Source organism: Patiria miniata, unplaced genomic scaffold (genome assembly GCF_015706575.1).
Source record: "Patiria miniata isolate m_02_andy unplaced genomic scaffold, ASM1570657v1 HiC_scaffold_9, whole genome shotgun sequence".
Lineage (NCBI taxonomy): Eukaryota > Metazoa > Echinodermata > Asteroidea > Valvatida > Asterinidae > Patiria > Patiria miniata.
Window position 1 is genome coordinate 5,666,781 of NW_024037076.1, and position 16,042 is coordinate 5,682,822.

The 16,042-nt window shown below is 42.4% G+C and overlaps 1 protein-coding gene across 2 annotated transcripts in view; it reads right to left on the minus strand.

Annotated features, from left to right (window-relative positions):
* Positions 1–1,302: 1,302 nt before the first annotated feature.
* Positions 1,303–16,042, minus strand: part of LOC119720376 (anaphase-promoting complex subunit 2-like) — a 32,227-nt gene continuing 17,487 nt past the window's right edge. For both annotated transcript variants that reach the window (XM_038190035.1, XM_038190036.1), the window contains exons 6-11: positions 15,571–15,746; positions 10,917–11,218; positions 7,839–7,958; positions 5,437–5,575; positions 2,956–3,197; positions 1,303–1,717 (exon numbers count right to left, since the gene is read on the minus strand). In XM_038190035.1, the coding sequence (XP_038045963.1) occupies positions 1,505–1,717; positions 2,956–3,197; positions 5,437–5,575; positions 7,839–7,958; positions 10,917–11,218; positions 15,571–15,746 (1,192 nt within the window). In that variant the 3' untranslated portion in view covers positions 1,303–1,504. The remainder of the gene's footprint in view (positions 1,718–2,955; positions 3,198–5,436; positions 5,576–7,838; positions 7,959–10,916; positions 11,219–15,570; positions 15,747–16,042) is intronic.

Sequence of the window (16,042 nt, forward strand, 5' to 3'; positions counted from 1 at the left end):
TTATCAGATCAACTGTGCTGTTATGCCTTATTAAACCAATGTAACTATTGCTGCTCACTAATATTCAGTGCCTTTCAGTGCATCTACTCCTTGTTGCTATACAGGGTGAGTCAAAAAAAGCGGAACCCAAACCCCCAAAATTATATTTCATATTTTAAAAAAATGTGTAGCATCAAAAATAATAATGACTGGAAAGCCAATTTCATAAGCTACTTTTAGATGAAAAAATTACTGAAATTGCTTAATCTATTCAAAGAATATCACCATATAGACACAATGACCCTAAAACCTCTTTCGTCCAAAAATGCGATTTCAAGAATCGTCGTCAATTGTTTTCAACCATCACCAGCGATAAAACCTAAGTTTAAAAGTTAAAATAATTCAGCAAAGTCCTTTTGAAGGCCCGTCTTTTAAAAAAAGTTGATTTTATAAATCATAGTTTTTGCCTAACCAAGGTTGTTAATAATATATTGTGTACTACAGTGGTTGAAACAAGTATTCTGTGTCATTTTCTTTGTTCCGAACAGTCAGAATACACAATAAATTGGTTTTTTTTGACGAAACAGGGTTTAGGGTCATTGCATTCAAATGGTGATATTCTTTGAACGGATTGAGCAATTTTAGTAATTCTTTCATCTAAAAGTAGCTTATGAAATTGGCCTTCCAGTCATTATTATTTTTAGTGCTACATATTTTCTTAAATATGAAATATATTTTTGGGGGTTTGGGTTCCGCCTTTTTTTTTCTCACCCTGTACAGTAGCGAGAAAGACAAATAATGTCTTAAAGGTATATGGGCAATTCCACGGTTACTCACGTTACATTTTCGTAACGTGAGTAAACGATTTTGTGCGTCTGGTTTATCATACATAACACATTTTTCTGGATGTCATCTTTGGTGCTTAGGTAGGTCTAGGTCTACTCTATCTACCATGGGGATAACAGTTATTAAACCTTTTCAGTAAGGTAGTTACAGCCCAAAGAAACTCAAAAGTACATCAAAAATGTAACGTGAGTAACCGTGGAATTGCCCATATGCTTTTGCTGTAATTTTCAGAAATGGATGGATTTGGGGGTTAGTATATTATAGCAAATATTGTTACACTAGCTGATCTGTATAAACTTGTGTGTTCATGGATACTGGAAAAGCCAAGAAAAAATTGATATAATAATTATATTTTTCTATGATGTAACCAATTTATCATCTGTTGTAATAAACCACGAATGCTAATCCAAAGTGTGATTTTTATAATTTGATCTCATTTTACAGGAATTATTGGGTTTAGTCCCTTTATTTTTTTTTGGGGGGGGTTGAAATTATTAGAAACTGTCATGAATGTTTTGAGAGAGTTCAGACCCCTTGGGAAATAAAGCACCTCGTTAAACATTTTGCAAAATACAAGAAATCTTCAACAAAAATCTTGAAATTGAAGCTTGAAATATACCTTTCCTCATTATAATACACTGCACAGTAGCTGACACGTTTGGTTGTGTGATTGATCCATTCAAGTCTCCGTTTTCGGCAAGCGATAAACTCCCGCCGAGTACACCAGCAGCTGTTCCCGCACCTTGCGGTCCAGGAACTGACGTAGTTTGTGCTCGGAGAATTCCGAGGAGGATGGGCCTTGCATGGCAAACATCTTGAGCATGGAGTAGATGCGATCCAGACTCAGGGACTCCAGGTTGGTTAACATGCCAACAATGTACGACCAGAACACCTGAGGCAATAAACAAAACAAAGAATCATAATAATACTTCATTATAGTGGAGGTCATATTAAGCGCTTTATACAAAGCCTCAAAGCGCTTCACAGTTATTACCCCTGTCGTTTCAGGCCATGGAACCACTTTTCTGCAGCAGCACGAGATCAGCGCAATCTTGTCTCTACCCTCACAGGTACCCACTTTTACTCATGGATGGAGAGAGGCAGTTGAAGTAAAGTGTCTTGCAAAAGAACACAAAGACCGTGTTCCATGTCAGGTTGCAAACCACCTGACTCGCACATATGCCTCAAGAATGTGACTAACTGGCATTTTTTTTAGACTGGCGTTTCGCAGTCAAAGCCAACACAAATTATTTGGAAGCTTTGAATAGGGTACATGCACATGAAAAGTTTGTAGTTCGTGGCTAGGACAAAGTAGGAGCAACAACATGTATGTTGAAAGATGGACTGTTGTACTCCTTGCCTTTGGAGTAACTCCAAAGTCATTAAATTAAACCCTTAGTCACTGTATAGTGCCCGAAACTGCCCTACCTATCACTCATTATAACACCTCGACCACAGATTCTGTATCTTGATTGGCCAAGAGCGAGTCACATGGCATTCGCTAGTGTTGCTATCTTGCTGTGCACGGCCAAAAGTACTATACCCATAGCAACCAAAGTACATGTACTTACCCGTAGCAACCAAAGTACCCTACGTACCTGTAGCAACTAAAGTACTATACACATAACAACACTTGTTGTGTGCCAATGCATACGGGTGTGGGTGTTGCGCATATTGTTCCCAAACACTAGCGCTACAGAGCTACTGCGTCTGAAAGAGGAACTACCAAGCTACACGCCAATATGACTATAGAGGTCATTCATAATTATGGGTCTGTATTATACATGCAGCGTGACAACAAGAGCACTGATTTCGGGGCAGTTTCGGGTGCAACAGAGAGTAATGCATCTGAAAGAGGAATTCCCAAGCTACAGCCAATATGACTATAGAGGTCGCTAATCACATGAGTCTGTATGATACAGCGCGACAAAAAGAGCACTGATTTCGGGACAGCTGGGTGCAACATTGAGTAATAGGCCAGGTGGTTTTGGGTGCAACAAGGAGTAAATACATATGCGTCCGATGAACCGACAAAGCCAGGTAACCGCCTAGTTTAAAGGATTGACCAGAACTCAGTGACTCCCCCACCCCTTAACCCCACCCTCTTTAAAGAGGCTCGGTACAACTCACCTGGAGTTCTTCCTCCTGTTGGTCCTGTGCTGTTGCCATGGCAGACTCCGTCTCCTCATCGCTGTCCAACAGGATCATCTCCTGCTGCACCCCCCGCCCACCTCTCTGCTCCTCAATCAAGACAAACGTGTCGGTGCCTTCCTCTCGTAACACCCCCTGACTCTGCCAGAAGGCCATCTTGCGACGCAGCGCCGTGACCGAGACCTGCATGACGCCACTCAACTCCTCCACTGTCCATTTGGCTGCAAGAGAGTTGGAGGCAGTGTTGTATAGTCGTGTCCATTCCATGACAAGACCATTCAAAAGGAAATCACAAGTCCTTTCAAATGTCTAGTCACAAGTAACAGGCAATAATATTAACACAGTGGCTAGCGTTACGGCAGCTGTAATGCGACTTTTAACTACTATCGTTATGGAACTTTCTGGTTCCCTTACATAATTGTATTCAATGTTCCAATCTTTGGCAGTGTTGTAGTACTCGTACTTGGTACTTGAGTACTACTCAAGTACTTTTTTTGGAGTACTCGTACTCGTACTTGAAAGTGCTCGTACTCGAAATGACGGTACTCGCACTCGGGCAGCAATTAATGTACTCGTACTCAGCCTGTGGAAATTGTACTTGATCATCAAAGTACTCGTACTGGAAAAGCAGTACTTGGGGAAAAAACGACAAAGCTTGACTTAACCACAGCCTTATTGTATCGATACTTTCAGTTTGAAATGGTTGATTGGCTTGTAGAGAAATTGAAGTTTCCTGATTTTCCTCTGTGCACGTCAGGACAAACACATTTCACAGCTAGCGGTGAGTGGGTCTGTATATCGGTCTGACTGGGCCTGGGCCTTTTACGCACAATGAACCATTTGCCGTACTCGTACTCGGAAGTACAATACTCGTGCTCGGAGATCTGAACTTGTACTTGTACTCGCTCTCGTACTTAAGTACGCAACCTAAGTACTCAGCAGTACTCGGTATTCGAAAAAAGTACTCGACTACAACACTGATCTATGGCTGTTGGTAACCAGACTATCAACCAAATGGTTCTCTGATTTTATTTCCGTTTTTTCTTTATCCTCCAAAAACACTGATTTCAAAGAAGAAAATGAAATCTACTTTTTATATAAAAGAATGATTTGATTCAATACCAAAAAGTTGAGAAATCTTTTCAAAAATGCCGGACATGCGACGGAGCATTTGACGTTCTTTGTGCACTAAGCTATAGCACATTGGCAGTTTCCACACACGCGCGCAATGCGCGCAGTGAACGCAGTACAGTGCGATATCACCCTCAGTGTGTGACATGCCTTTTTATTGTCCAGACTGCCCTAAACCAAGGTAATTACAGTATCCAAGCACACGATATAACAATATACATTTTAAGACGACCTTGGTCTCATAACTAAATTCCCTTGCTTACACACGTAAAAAAAACTGTGCACGTAGACATCCTATTTTGAAACCACCTTCAATGTGAGTTTGCTTCCAAACCATTTCAAGATGAATAATTTCACTAGTCCTATCTTCACTTTGAGCAAGGCTTCTGTCATTAAAATTGGAAGGTACTTTTCCGGGTAATTGCAAAAGATCTTAAGCAGTTTTAAAGAACTGGCAATGCCAATATATATTTAAATTACATTATAATATTGGGGAGTCAGGTTGGCGTAGCGGTACTTTCCTTGCCTTCCATCACTATGACCCGGGTTCAATCCCGCCTGGGCCAATATGTGGATTGGGTTTTCAGTCCCTGCCTGATTCTGTGGGTTTCCCTACAACATCATTTTAATAATAATAAATTTAACAGGTTCTTATATCCGCTCCGTTCACAAGTACCCTCACCGGCAAAGAAAGTACAGTTGGAGGTGACGGAACGACGCCATCTTGCCCGCGATGCGCGGCCACTGCGTGTACATAGTACAAATCCCCCGGTGTACGTGCATCACACACAAGGAACGGCGCGCACGCGTCAACCAGCGAAATGTATGTGTCCCGCCCATGGGACGTCGTTGCTAGGTAAAAGGGCGCCCTCTTTGTTGGCACACGGAGCCCATAGTGCAAAAGATCAAAGCGCTTTACCTTATTATTACCCCTGATCATTGGGCCAATGAAACATTCCAAAGACCATCTCAGCTCCCTGGGGAGTATACAGCCCGATGCAGCCGTTTTGGCGCAAAGCAGCTAAAATCAATCACAATAACCATCTCTGCCCTCATCACAGATACCCATTTACTCATGGTTGGAGAGAAACAATGAGTGACAAAAAATGCCTTGCCAAACGGCGCATTCTCCCACCTCTTAAACTACGATTTCTTCTCGTTGTCTTCTCTCCACAGGTTTCTTCAGGCTTGCAAGCTACAGTGCCTAGGGCGCTTTTGAGGAATCCTTTTTATAACCAGAAATGAAAGGGTGACTTTTCCACAGCCAGGAATTGAGGGAATTTTGTGCATGCCGTTTTTCCCAAGGCAATTGTTTGGACATACACGTACCTTTGTTCTGGAAGTGCATGATGATGGTAGCATGTATCGGTGACACTGATAAGCTGAGCTTGCGATCTTTCAGCTCCAGTTCCAAATTGACCAATCCTAGATTGGTCTTCCAGTTCAGAGTACGCATACCCTTCAAATCCTTTAGATAAAGAACACAAACGATGTTGCATTTGTGATGTGGTCTGTCAGAAGCAGACTCTTCTGAGCTGCTAGTTCAAACAAGTTTATTTTAATTATTGCACTAAAGTATTTAATAATTGTTGACGGCTGTGATGTGGCACATGACGTTTTTAACACCCGAGGGGCACATACATGTAGCACCCGAGGTGAAGCCGAGGCTGCTCAACCTCGTCCCCAGTGCTTACTTTATTTCCAACCACGTTTCCAATAGTAAACCCTGGATAGGAAACTTTCTTCCTGTATCCTGATTGGATACCGCAATTGGCTAGTAATGGGTTTTTATCGTGTACTTGGTGCTATATATTCACAACGTGCAGTACGTGTTTTCGCGATCATTCGTCCACGCCTTCTCGAAAATACAAATTTCCTTTCCAATTTGCTCATATTAATATGAAATATGATACTGCATGTTGTCTCGATAAGATCGTAACAGTTTGATTTCAAAAATCGTGTTTTCGTAACTCACGCCATGCTCGCGCTGCTACGAATTGACTCTGTTTTTACCCCAGACACCGCATACAAAAACAAACGCTAATGTGTAACGCATATCCAGGCACCAGACTGTTCCTCATTTGCATACGTGTGCAAAAATCTTGCAATATGCAAATGATCCAATACCAGGGTGAGAGAGCAGGTAGTGGTGGGCGCGTACTGCTCGACACCCTGGGGAAGAGGTTGGAGGCTGCTATGTACCCCGAATGGATTAAAAACGGCATATCTCACATCCCAGCAGTCAACAATTGTTTTATTATATCGTGCCAATAACTCAAAAAGATCAATGGTTGTAATTTACTGTCTGAGAAATAAACTAAATCACTGTGATGTCACCTCTGATAGCTGAAGGTTGTGATGTCCTGCCAGACACGAGACTGAGCGTCTGATATTGCAGTTCTCATTGCGCAAAGCTAGCGCACCGGCAGGCCAGGTTCCACACACGAGCGCAACGCTCTCAATGAACGCAGTGCGATATTACCCTCAGTGTGTGACATGCATGTTTATTATACAGACACGTGGCCGTCCTAAACCAAGGCAATTACAGTATCCAAACACACGATACAACAATAACAGTTGTTGACTGCTGTGAAGTGGGATGTTTTTTTCAACACGTGAGGGGCATACATGTACTGGAGGCCAAGCCGAGGGTGCTGTGCCCCGTGTCCCGAAGGGGTTAAAAACGACATATCCCACATCACAGCAGTCAACAATTGTTTTGTTATAGCGTGCCAATATAAAGTTTAAAAGATACAGGTTTTTAACTCACTATTCAAGAAATAAATTAAACAACTGCAGTACATGTATAACCTTTTTGAGTATGCAAGCTTTACTGCCAGACATGAGACTGAGCGGTTCTAATCAGCTCAGATGCTAGGTGCGCGGACTGGCCCTACACGCAAGCGCAACGCAGAGGTAAATATGCAAAGCAGTGTATATGAGGTAATTCAAATGCATCGCAGTGTATATGAGGCAGTTATGCAACGCAGTGTACATGTATTTGAGGTAATTTATATGCAACACAGTGTATATGAGGTAATTCTGATTCAAAAAGTCTGATTTCAGACTAAAGTCTGAAAATACCATGCCTGCCCTTTGAAACCATGTGACTATCTGGTTTTCCCGTGATCTTCCACCATTGCAGTAGGCAAGCATTTGGTTAGCAACCATGTCATGCATTGTAAACTAGACGTGGAGTGTCATGGCCTAGCGGTTAAGAGCACTGGACTCATGCTCTAGTGTTTCAGAGGCAACAGTGGCATGGGTTCAAGCCCGCCGGGTGGACACTTGTGCCCTTACGCAAGGTACTTAACCATTATTGCTTCGTCCTTCGGATGGGACGTAAAGCCGTAGGTCCCGTGTGTTGTGTAATGCAATGCACGTAAAAGAACCCAGTGACACTTATCGCTAAGAGAACGGGTTTGCCCCGGTGTTTCTGGCCTCCTGTTAAAACTCCCATGCGGAGTATTTAGGAGAAGATCCAACCAAGAACCAACCAAGAAAGTAGGGCTTATTTTCACCTAAAACAACCCCAAATTCTTTATCAAATGGCATAATGGTCATTACTTTTGCCATGCATGGTTGTCATAGCCTTGCTAACCCAGCACTGGGTGTTGGCTCAGTTTTTGCCGACCGTCACAACTTAGGCGGCTTGTCTACTACACACTGCGTGCAGCACTATGCGATCTTTGCCTACTACAAAGGTTGTGAGAGAGCCCTATACCTCGTACCTCGTAGGACTTTGTGTACTCCTCCATGGCTTTCTCAATCTCCTCTGGAATTTTGAGTTTCTCTTCTTTCAGGTTGGGCCAGAACTGAGCTGACAGAATCATCGAGTTGAACTCAAAATCCTGACCAAAAAATATAAGAATATCATCTGCTTATTGGAGCAGCACCAAAGTACTAAACATGTAAATAAGAATCACTTGTCATAATTGTATTGTTTTTGCCGCCAATAATATATGAATGTAGTCATGGAGTCTAGTACTGTAGTGAAAGATTGATAATGGCATCAATTTGCCATATGTAAATTTGCTCTGATAAATTAGATTATTTATATCTTGAACGTAAACTTTCTAACAGCAAGAAAAATCCACCTCTCTCTTTCAAATTTCATGAAGTGTACAACAAATTTGTAGTTAATGTTGCATGTTTGTTTGCTAGCCAGTTACAGGAAAGTGAAACAGAACAATTTAAAATTAATGGAATAAATGTGTGCTTGGGAGGTGTTAAACACTATATGTTTGAGACTGGTTGGAGTCTGGAATGCTGACAATTACCCGAGGCAAAGCTGAGGGGTATAGACTCCAACCAGTATGAAACAAAATGTTTAATACTGACCAAGCACATATTTATTCCCATTCATAAGTACCTTTTCGGTCAAAAAATCAAAATTTTTGGTCCAAAAGTAAAAAATATCCAACGATTTTGGCCAAGTTCGCGCAAGGACTATAGTTGACCAATGGTTAACTAACGTTTGCCCGAACTCTGTCTAGTCGACGATGGTTGACTACGCTAGTCGACTATTTGCAACCAGCCTACTGGGGTTGGTTGCTTCGCTGGTAACCAATAGCCGCGCGCATTCATAACGCTAGCAGAGAGCCAGGATCCAGAAGTTTTGCGATGACATTTTGACCAGCGTTTGACTAGAGACGTTCGCACGTTGCTATTAGTGCGCAGGCGTAAGGTACGTCACAAATCAACCATTAGTCGACTAATGGTCCTTGCCCGAACTTGGCCATGGTTCAACAATGTTTTTTTTTTTTTTTTTTTTTATAATAATAATTTGGGAGGCTAATCATCCTTATTGGCAGCTGGGATGCTGAATTGCAAAGGACGCGGCTACAACGTGGTCGGCCCGCTGGCACGTAAAGGCGCCTATGGCTGCCGGCCACATCGACCCATATATGACCACAGAGCACAGCCTGAGATCGAAAGTGTTTGATTTTTCCGGAGGGAGGAAAACCGGAGGGCCCGGAGAAAAACCCTCGTGGCACAGGAGAGAACCAACGCACAACTCTACTCACATGCGACCCGCGGCCAGGATTTGAACCGTGGTCACCTTGGTGAGAGGCGAGCGCTTTACGCACAAGCCACCCATGCCACCCAAATGTTACTTTCTGTTTTTTTCAAAACACCCTTCTAGCTATATAATGGAGTGTCCAGTTCGCAAGTAAGACATAAACAACTCCTTTTATGGAGATAGGAATGCGCATCCTACGCGATGACCCGCGGATGCAGCTGTGGTGAATGCGTTGTGAATTTAGGACTATGAAATACTGACTCACTGGTAGTATTGCCCATGCCTATGTGAGGACTGTGAACGTTCAACCAATAAAACAGTAAAAGGCACTGGATTTCATAGGAGTCCAAATTTCATGTGGCACTGGAAAAATGTTTAAGACCAGCTAGCCATGTCTTCATCATCCGTTTAAGACCAGCCTAGTGACAGGCTTTTGACCAATGGGAATTGGTAAACTGTCTTTAATTTATGATTCATAAATACCTCAGACAGTTAAGCTATTCTTATTGGTCAAGAGCCCGTCACGTGGCCGGTCTTAAACGGATGATAAAGACATGGCTGGCTGGTCTTAAACACTTTCCAGTGTCACATAAAATGTGGACTCCTATGAAATCCAGTGCCTCTTACCATTTCATTGGTTGAACGTTCACAATCCTCACGTAGGCATGCGCAACACTACCAGCGAGTCAGAATTTTATAGTTCTAAATTAAAAACGCAACGCCCCAGGTGCGTTCTGCGCGACATCGCGCAGAACATGCTACGCGCGCGTCATTCTCCACAAAGGGTTGTTTACATCTTACTCGCCAGCTGAACACTCCATTATTTTGCTAGAGGAATGTTTCAAAAAGCATGAAGTTAACTTGTTGAACAAAATCGGGATTTTTTGAACGAATTATTTGATTTTTTTTTACCGAAAAGGTATTTATGATTGGGAATAAATATGTGCTCGGTCGGTATTTATCACTCTGTTTATGACCGCTTAGAGTCTGGGTGCTGATGATTACCCTCGCCTCCGGCTCGGGTAATTATCAGCACCCAGACTCTAAGCGGTCTTAAACAGAGCGATAAAAACCTCCGGAGCACACATTTATTCCCTTAATAATGGTTTAAAAAGTCAACTGTCATGATAAAGAAATACATAAAGAAGGGATTTCCACATCAATTCACAACACTAGTTATGCCTGCCTTTAATTGGAAATATGTTGAATACGCTATATTTAGAAAATGAATACCATGTACATGTAACCAATATAGATGGCAACATGGTAGTTGCGTTCTTAGGCAAGACACTTTTCTACAATTGTCTCTCTCCTCCCAGGCAGAGACCAGATTGTGCTGTAAGAAACTGGTCTCACAGACTGCAGAACAGGGGTTGTTTAACCCTAAGGTACCTGAATCAATCAAAATCCACACCCCTGTTTCGGGGATTTCAGCGGATTCAGGATACCTCCATATTGCACAAACTGGGGGATTATGATGGATTCAGGATTGTAAGCCTAGCGGAACTGCAGGATTTTGATGGATTCAGGATACCTCTATATTGAGCTGTTGGGGGACTTTGGCGGATTCAGGATCCCTATAGATTTACTCCCGCCCAACTGGTGGATTCTGATGGACTCACTGGCCACCAACATTTTTTTTGCATGGAAAACTTGATGGATTTTGGCGGATTCAGGATACTTTCAAGTAAAAGAGCCAAATGGGGTAAGGTTAAGCACTTGGGCAAACTGGAGACTTTGGGTTTTTTGGCGCTATACAGTGTAAGCACCACATTTTTATTCTTACTTTAGTGGCGTCTTTCGCCTCCGGTTCCTCGTCCTTTTTGAGTGAGTTGATGTGAGCATTGCACCGGCGCGAGTCGGCTACGTCCTTCAGTATCACCTCGCAGTGGTGGAGTTGCGACTCTCCGAAGCACAGCTTGAGCAGCTCCAGGTAGCGCAGTTCCCGCGCCGTGTCGTAGTTGAACCCCGTCAGGATGCGGTCGGCCAGCAGGCCCCGGTACTCGTTGACAAACAACTCGCGGCTGCCGTAGATGTTGACCAGCATGCTGATGATGTCCGACGAGCGGCGACTCTTGGAAGTCCGAGCTACAAACATGGTAATGTGCAAATTATCAAGTGCATTGTTGATGATAATTATGCGTTTTATAAAAGTGCACATATCCAACAATATGGGTTCCGTGCGCCAACAAAAGAGTGTATTTTTATCATGTTTGAAAGCCCCGTGGACGAGACACACCATGTGAGCATACTGGTACGTGTTCTACTTAACCCCCGAGGACCGACACACAAAGGGAGAACAACAGATTCTTTCAGTTCTCGGGAGTTGGGACTGTTGTTGGAAACGGTCCTCTGTAGTAAATTTGTGTATTAGTCTACAGGAGAGTGTAATATTACACGGACAAAGGGAAACACAAAGCATTGTCCTCGAGAGTATAGTAAAGCACGACTGCGTGTTTGTGCACGTGTAGCACGAAATATGCTCGACCTGTTTTATTCTGAATGTGCACAAAGCCGTAGCATCTTAGCATCAGCGTCAACGGCAATGTGTACGATTGTCTCTCCCAGTGGTCTCCCCAAACTCTATCTTTCTTACCGTTGAGGGGGTACTTACCCCTGTTCACTGGGCCAATAAAACATTATACAGATCTATGACTACAAAAATCACCCATGTAGTTCATATTTGGTCAAGTTGTTTCTGTCAACTTTTGTTAAGTGTTTGCACATTTCTAGCCACATCTAAGAGGAAAAACCACGGTCATGAAATTTCATACCGATTGCTCGGTATAAAAAGATATTGTCACTGACCCTAACCGCCCTGAATCCTTCAAAATCCTCTTTGCCAAAGTGGAGGAATTTGGAAGATTGAGGTTACATTGCAAAAGTGCGTTACTGATTTCGTAGGATGCACGTCTTGGGCCGGACCTTGTGTTGTTTTTGCTCAGCCATGCATAAATATAGGCCTAAATTATGCTTGACATGCTTGAAATCCTCCGCACTGCTCCAGGATGTCACTGGCCAAGCCTCAACATATTGACAGTCACTGCCGCAGGATTTTGCAAGATTCAGGCAGAGGTCACCCCTCCACTGACCATATTCAAGAAATAATGGAGGAATTCGCAGGATTCAGGCTATGCTATTTTTCCAGGAGGCCAACTGGAGGATTTTGCAGGATTGAGGCTACATCCTAGCAAAAAGGCCTGGGGAGTTAGGGCTAAACGGCAGTACTGAAATATAGTCCAAGCCTAATTTTCAGACAGTGAAAGACAGATACTGCAATCCCATTGTGTGTTTCATTATAGGGTCATTCCGTGTCAAATCAACACGCTTTTGGACCCGACCCTCACAGATTGAAACGATATTTGGTGTGATGATTGGCCTATATGAGAAACCCCCAGAACTGAATTTTTTTGTAAATTGACTCGTTAGTTTTTGAGATACGGGTCAACGAACTTTTGACTAATTAGCATGACCTCCGAACTTTAAATACTTGTATCTCCAAAACTATAGCGCCTACAAAGCCAAGTTGTACATCATATTAAAGTTCTTTGAATGGCCTCCATTTCATAAAATAAAACCAAAATCGTAGCATGAAGTGCAGAGAAAATGCGTAACAAAATGACCTTTGACCTCGAATCACGAAAAACAATATGCTTCAAATTTTTTAATTTTTTTTCAAATGTTAGTTAATGATGTCAGCAACAATCTTAAAAAAAAATTGGGATGGGCGCTCTTGAAGTTTTTAGGTTATGATTTTTTGAAGAAAGCCTGTCCATGAAAAAGTATGCATAATATTAAATGTACATGTATGTATGTACATGTACATGTATACTTGTACTGTGTACATATGTTCATGTGCACATTTTACTTGTGCATCATGTTTGCCCTTTACAACCATATAGTCTCAACTCATATATATTAAGGGCAGAACAAAATTACTTATAAAAAATATGTTATACCGGTCTATGTTACTTTCATTTTTCGCTCAACCAAAGTCTGTGTTGCAGTGTTCATCTCCTCGGCGGAGATCTTGTATACGCGTCCTGTTTCAGTTAACGGTTCCACTGCTGTTAGTACATCCTTGCCATGAATTACAAGTGTGTCTGGTCGATAGGGGAACTTGAAAGATGGAGATGGCCCATGGGGATGAAGGAAACTCAGTTCCACTTCTTGGGATGCTGGAAGGATCTCCTGAACACATGCTAGCCACCAGTAACAGTCATACATCACCTTAACATACCCCTTGATATCTGCAAAATCAATACATGCAGTTTGTCCATGGACTTGGAGACAAACTGGTTCCTCCCTTGAGTCTGAGGAGGAGGAAAAATCATGCACCTTAAGTTTGTCTTTAGACATCAGACAAAAACAGTGCAGCTTTTGTGTTCCTGGAATGGTACGTGCAATTTGGAATCTTTGCCTGAGAATATCCGCTTCATTCTTGTATTGCTCTGTTGTTGCAAAAGCGAAGTCAATACTGACTGAGAAGTAGCAAATTCATACAGCTGCCATGGGGTCATAATCTGCTGATCCAAAGGTCGCTGGAGACTAGCTCTTGCTGCAAGGCGTTTAACAGTTCCTCCAATTCCATCAGATGGGCCTTTCCCGTGGGAGATTGCAAAAAAATGCCGATCTGCTGGTACACCAAAATCCTCTTCGTGATGGCACAAGTTGATGAAATTCTTGAGGTTCTTGTACTGAGCAGCACAACCATCTGAGAAGTACAATATCTTCTTGAAACTTCCAATTTTATTAGTGAGAAATTGAAGGAGCAATTTCTGGAACAGATGCACTGCCACAGTATCATGGGTATTACAGTCTGAGATGACGACAAAGCTTAGGTGCTCATCAAGTTTGCCTTCTTGTTGGAAGTAGCACACCTAGGGGTGAATTGTAGCCTGTAGATTGTTCCAGTGGAATGACTGGGCAGCATCCTGAACTACAAAACTGTAATTTTCTGCAAAATCTGCAATGACCAAGATTTCGCTTGGTTCCATGTTGTCTTTGGTGTGCTGGAGAAAGTGACTCTGCTGTTTGGCAATAAAGTCATGATGTAGTAACTTGCGGAGAGTAGCCATGAAGGAATCCAAAAAATCATCCACTGTATGAATTTTGGTTTCAAGTGTTAAACTGTTAAACGCCTTGCAGCAAGAGCTAGTCTCCAGCGACCTTTGGATCAGCAGATTATGACCCCTTGGCAGCTGTATGAATTTGCTACTTCTCAGAGAAAGAGTACTGACTTCGCTTTTGCAACAACAGAGCAATACAAGAATGAAGCGGATATTCTCAGGCAAAGATTCCAAATTGCACGTACCATTCCAGGAACACAAAAGCTGCACTGTTTTTGTCCAATGTCTAAAGACAAAATTAAGGTGCATGATTTTTCCTCCTCCTCAGACTCAAGGGAGGAACCAGTTTGTCTCCAAGTCCATGGACAAACTGCATGTATTGATTTTGCAGATATCAAGGGGTATGTTAAGGTGATGTATGACTGTTACTGGTGGCTAGCATGTGTTCAGGAGATCCTTCCAGCATCCCAAGAAGTGGAACTGAGTTTCCTTCATCCCCATGGGCCATCTCCATCTTTCAAGTTCCCCTATCGACCAGACACACTTGTAATTCATGGCAAGGATGTACTAACAGCAGTGGAACCGTTAACTGAAACAGGACGCGTATACAAGATCTCTGCCGAGGAGATGAACACTGCAACACAGACTTTGGTTGAGCGAAAAATGAAAGTAACGTAGACCGGTATAACATATTTTTTATAAGTAATTTTGTTCTGCCCTTAATATATATGAGTTGAGACTATATGGTTGTACAGGGCAAACATGATGCACAAGTAAAATGTGCACATGTACATATGTACACAGTACAAGTATACATGTACATGTACATGTACATACATACATGTACATTTAATATTATGCATACTTTTTCATGGACAGGCTTTCTTCAAAAAATCATAACCTAAAAACTTTAAGAGCGCCCATCCCAATTTTTTTTTAAGATTGTTGCTGACATCATTAACTAACATTTGAAAAAAAATTTAAAAATTTGAAGCATATTGTTTTTCGTAATTCGAGGTCAAAGGTCATTTTGTTACGCATTTTCTCTGCACTTCATGCTACGATTTTGGTTTTATTTTATGAAATGGAGGCCATTCAAAGAACTTTAATATGATGTACAACTTGGCTTTGTAGGCGCTATAGTTTTGGAGATACAAGTATTTAAAGTTCGGAGGTCATGCTAATTAGTCAAAAGTTCGTTGACCCGTATCTCAAAAACTAACGAGTCAATTTACAAAAAAATTCAGTTCTGGGGGTTTCTCATATAGGCCAATCATCACACCAAATATCGTTTCAATCTGTGAGGGTCGGGTCCAAAAGCGTGTTGATTTGACACGGAATGACCCTATAGTGATGTTGGACTGTCCCTACCTGGGTCAGCATCTATGGGATCAGGTTGCCAATCCTGATGGTCTTCATCTTCCTGCTCACTGCAGTAACTCTCATCCATAGTCACTGGTTCAGCTTTGATCAGTTCTTCAGCTAGTTCTTTGTTGCTGTCATCTGTCAGGCTGGATACAATGCACCGTACAGTGTCTTCTCGGGTCCTGAGAAAACAGGGTGTATGGTGTATTTTAGCACCATGAACTCGTGGTCTGGAGCATTGATTTCGCAGTCTGCGGGTAATTCCGTAGGTTGTGGGTTCGAGTCCAGTCTGTGGCTACGGTGCATGTGCCCTTGGGCAAGGCACTTTGTCACTGATCGCTTCTCTCCACCCAGGAGTAAATAGGTACCTGTGAGGGCAGAGATGGTTATTGTGATTGATTTTAGCTGCTTTGTGCCGAAATGGCAGCATCCAGCTGTATACTCCCCTGGGAGCTGAGATGGTATTTGGAATGTTTCA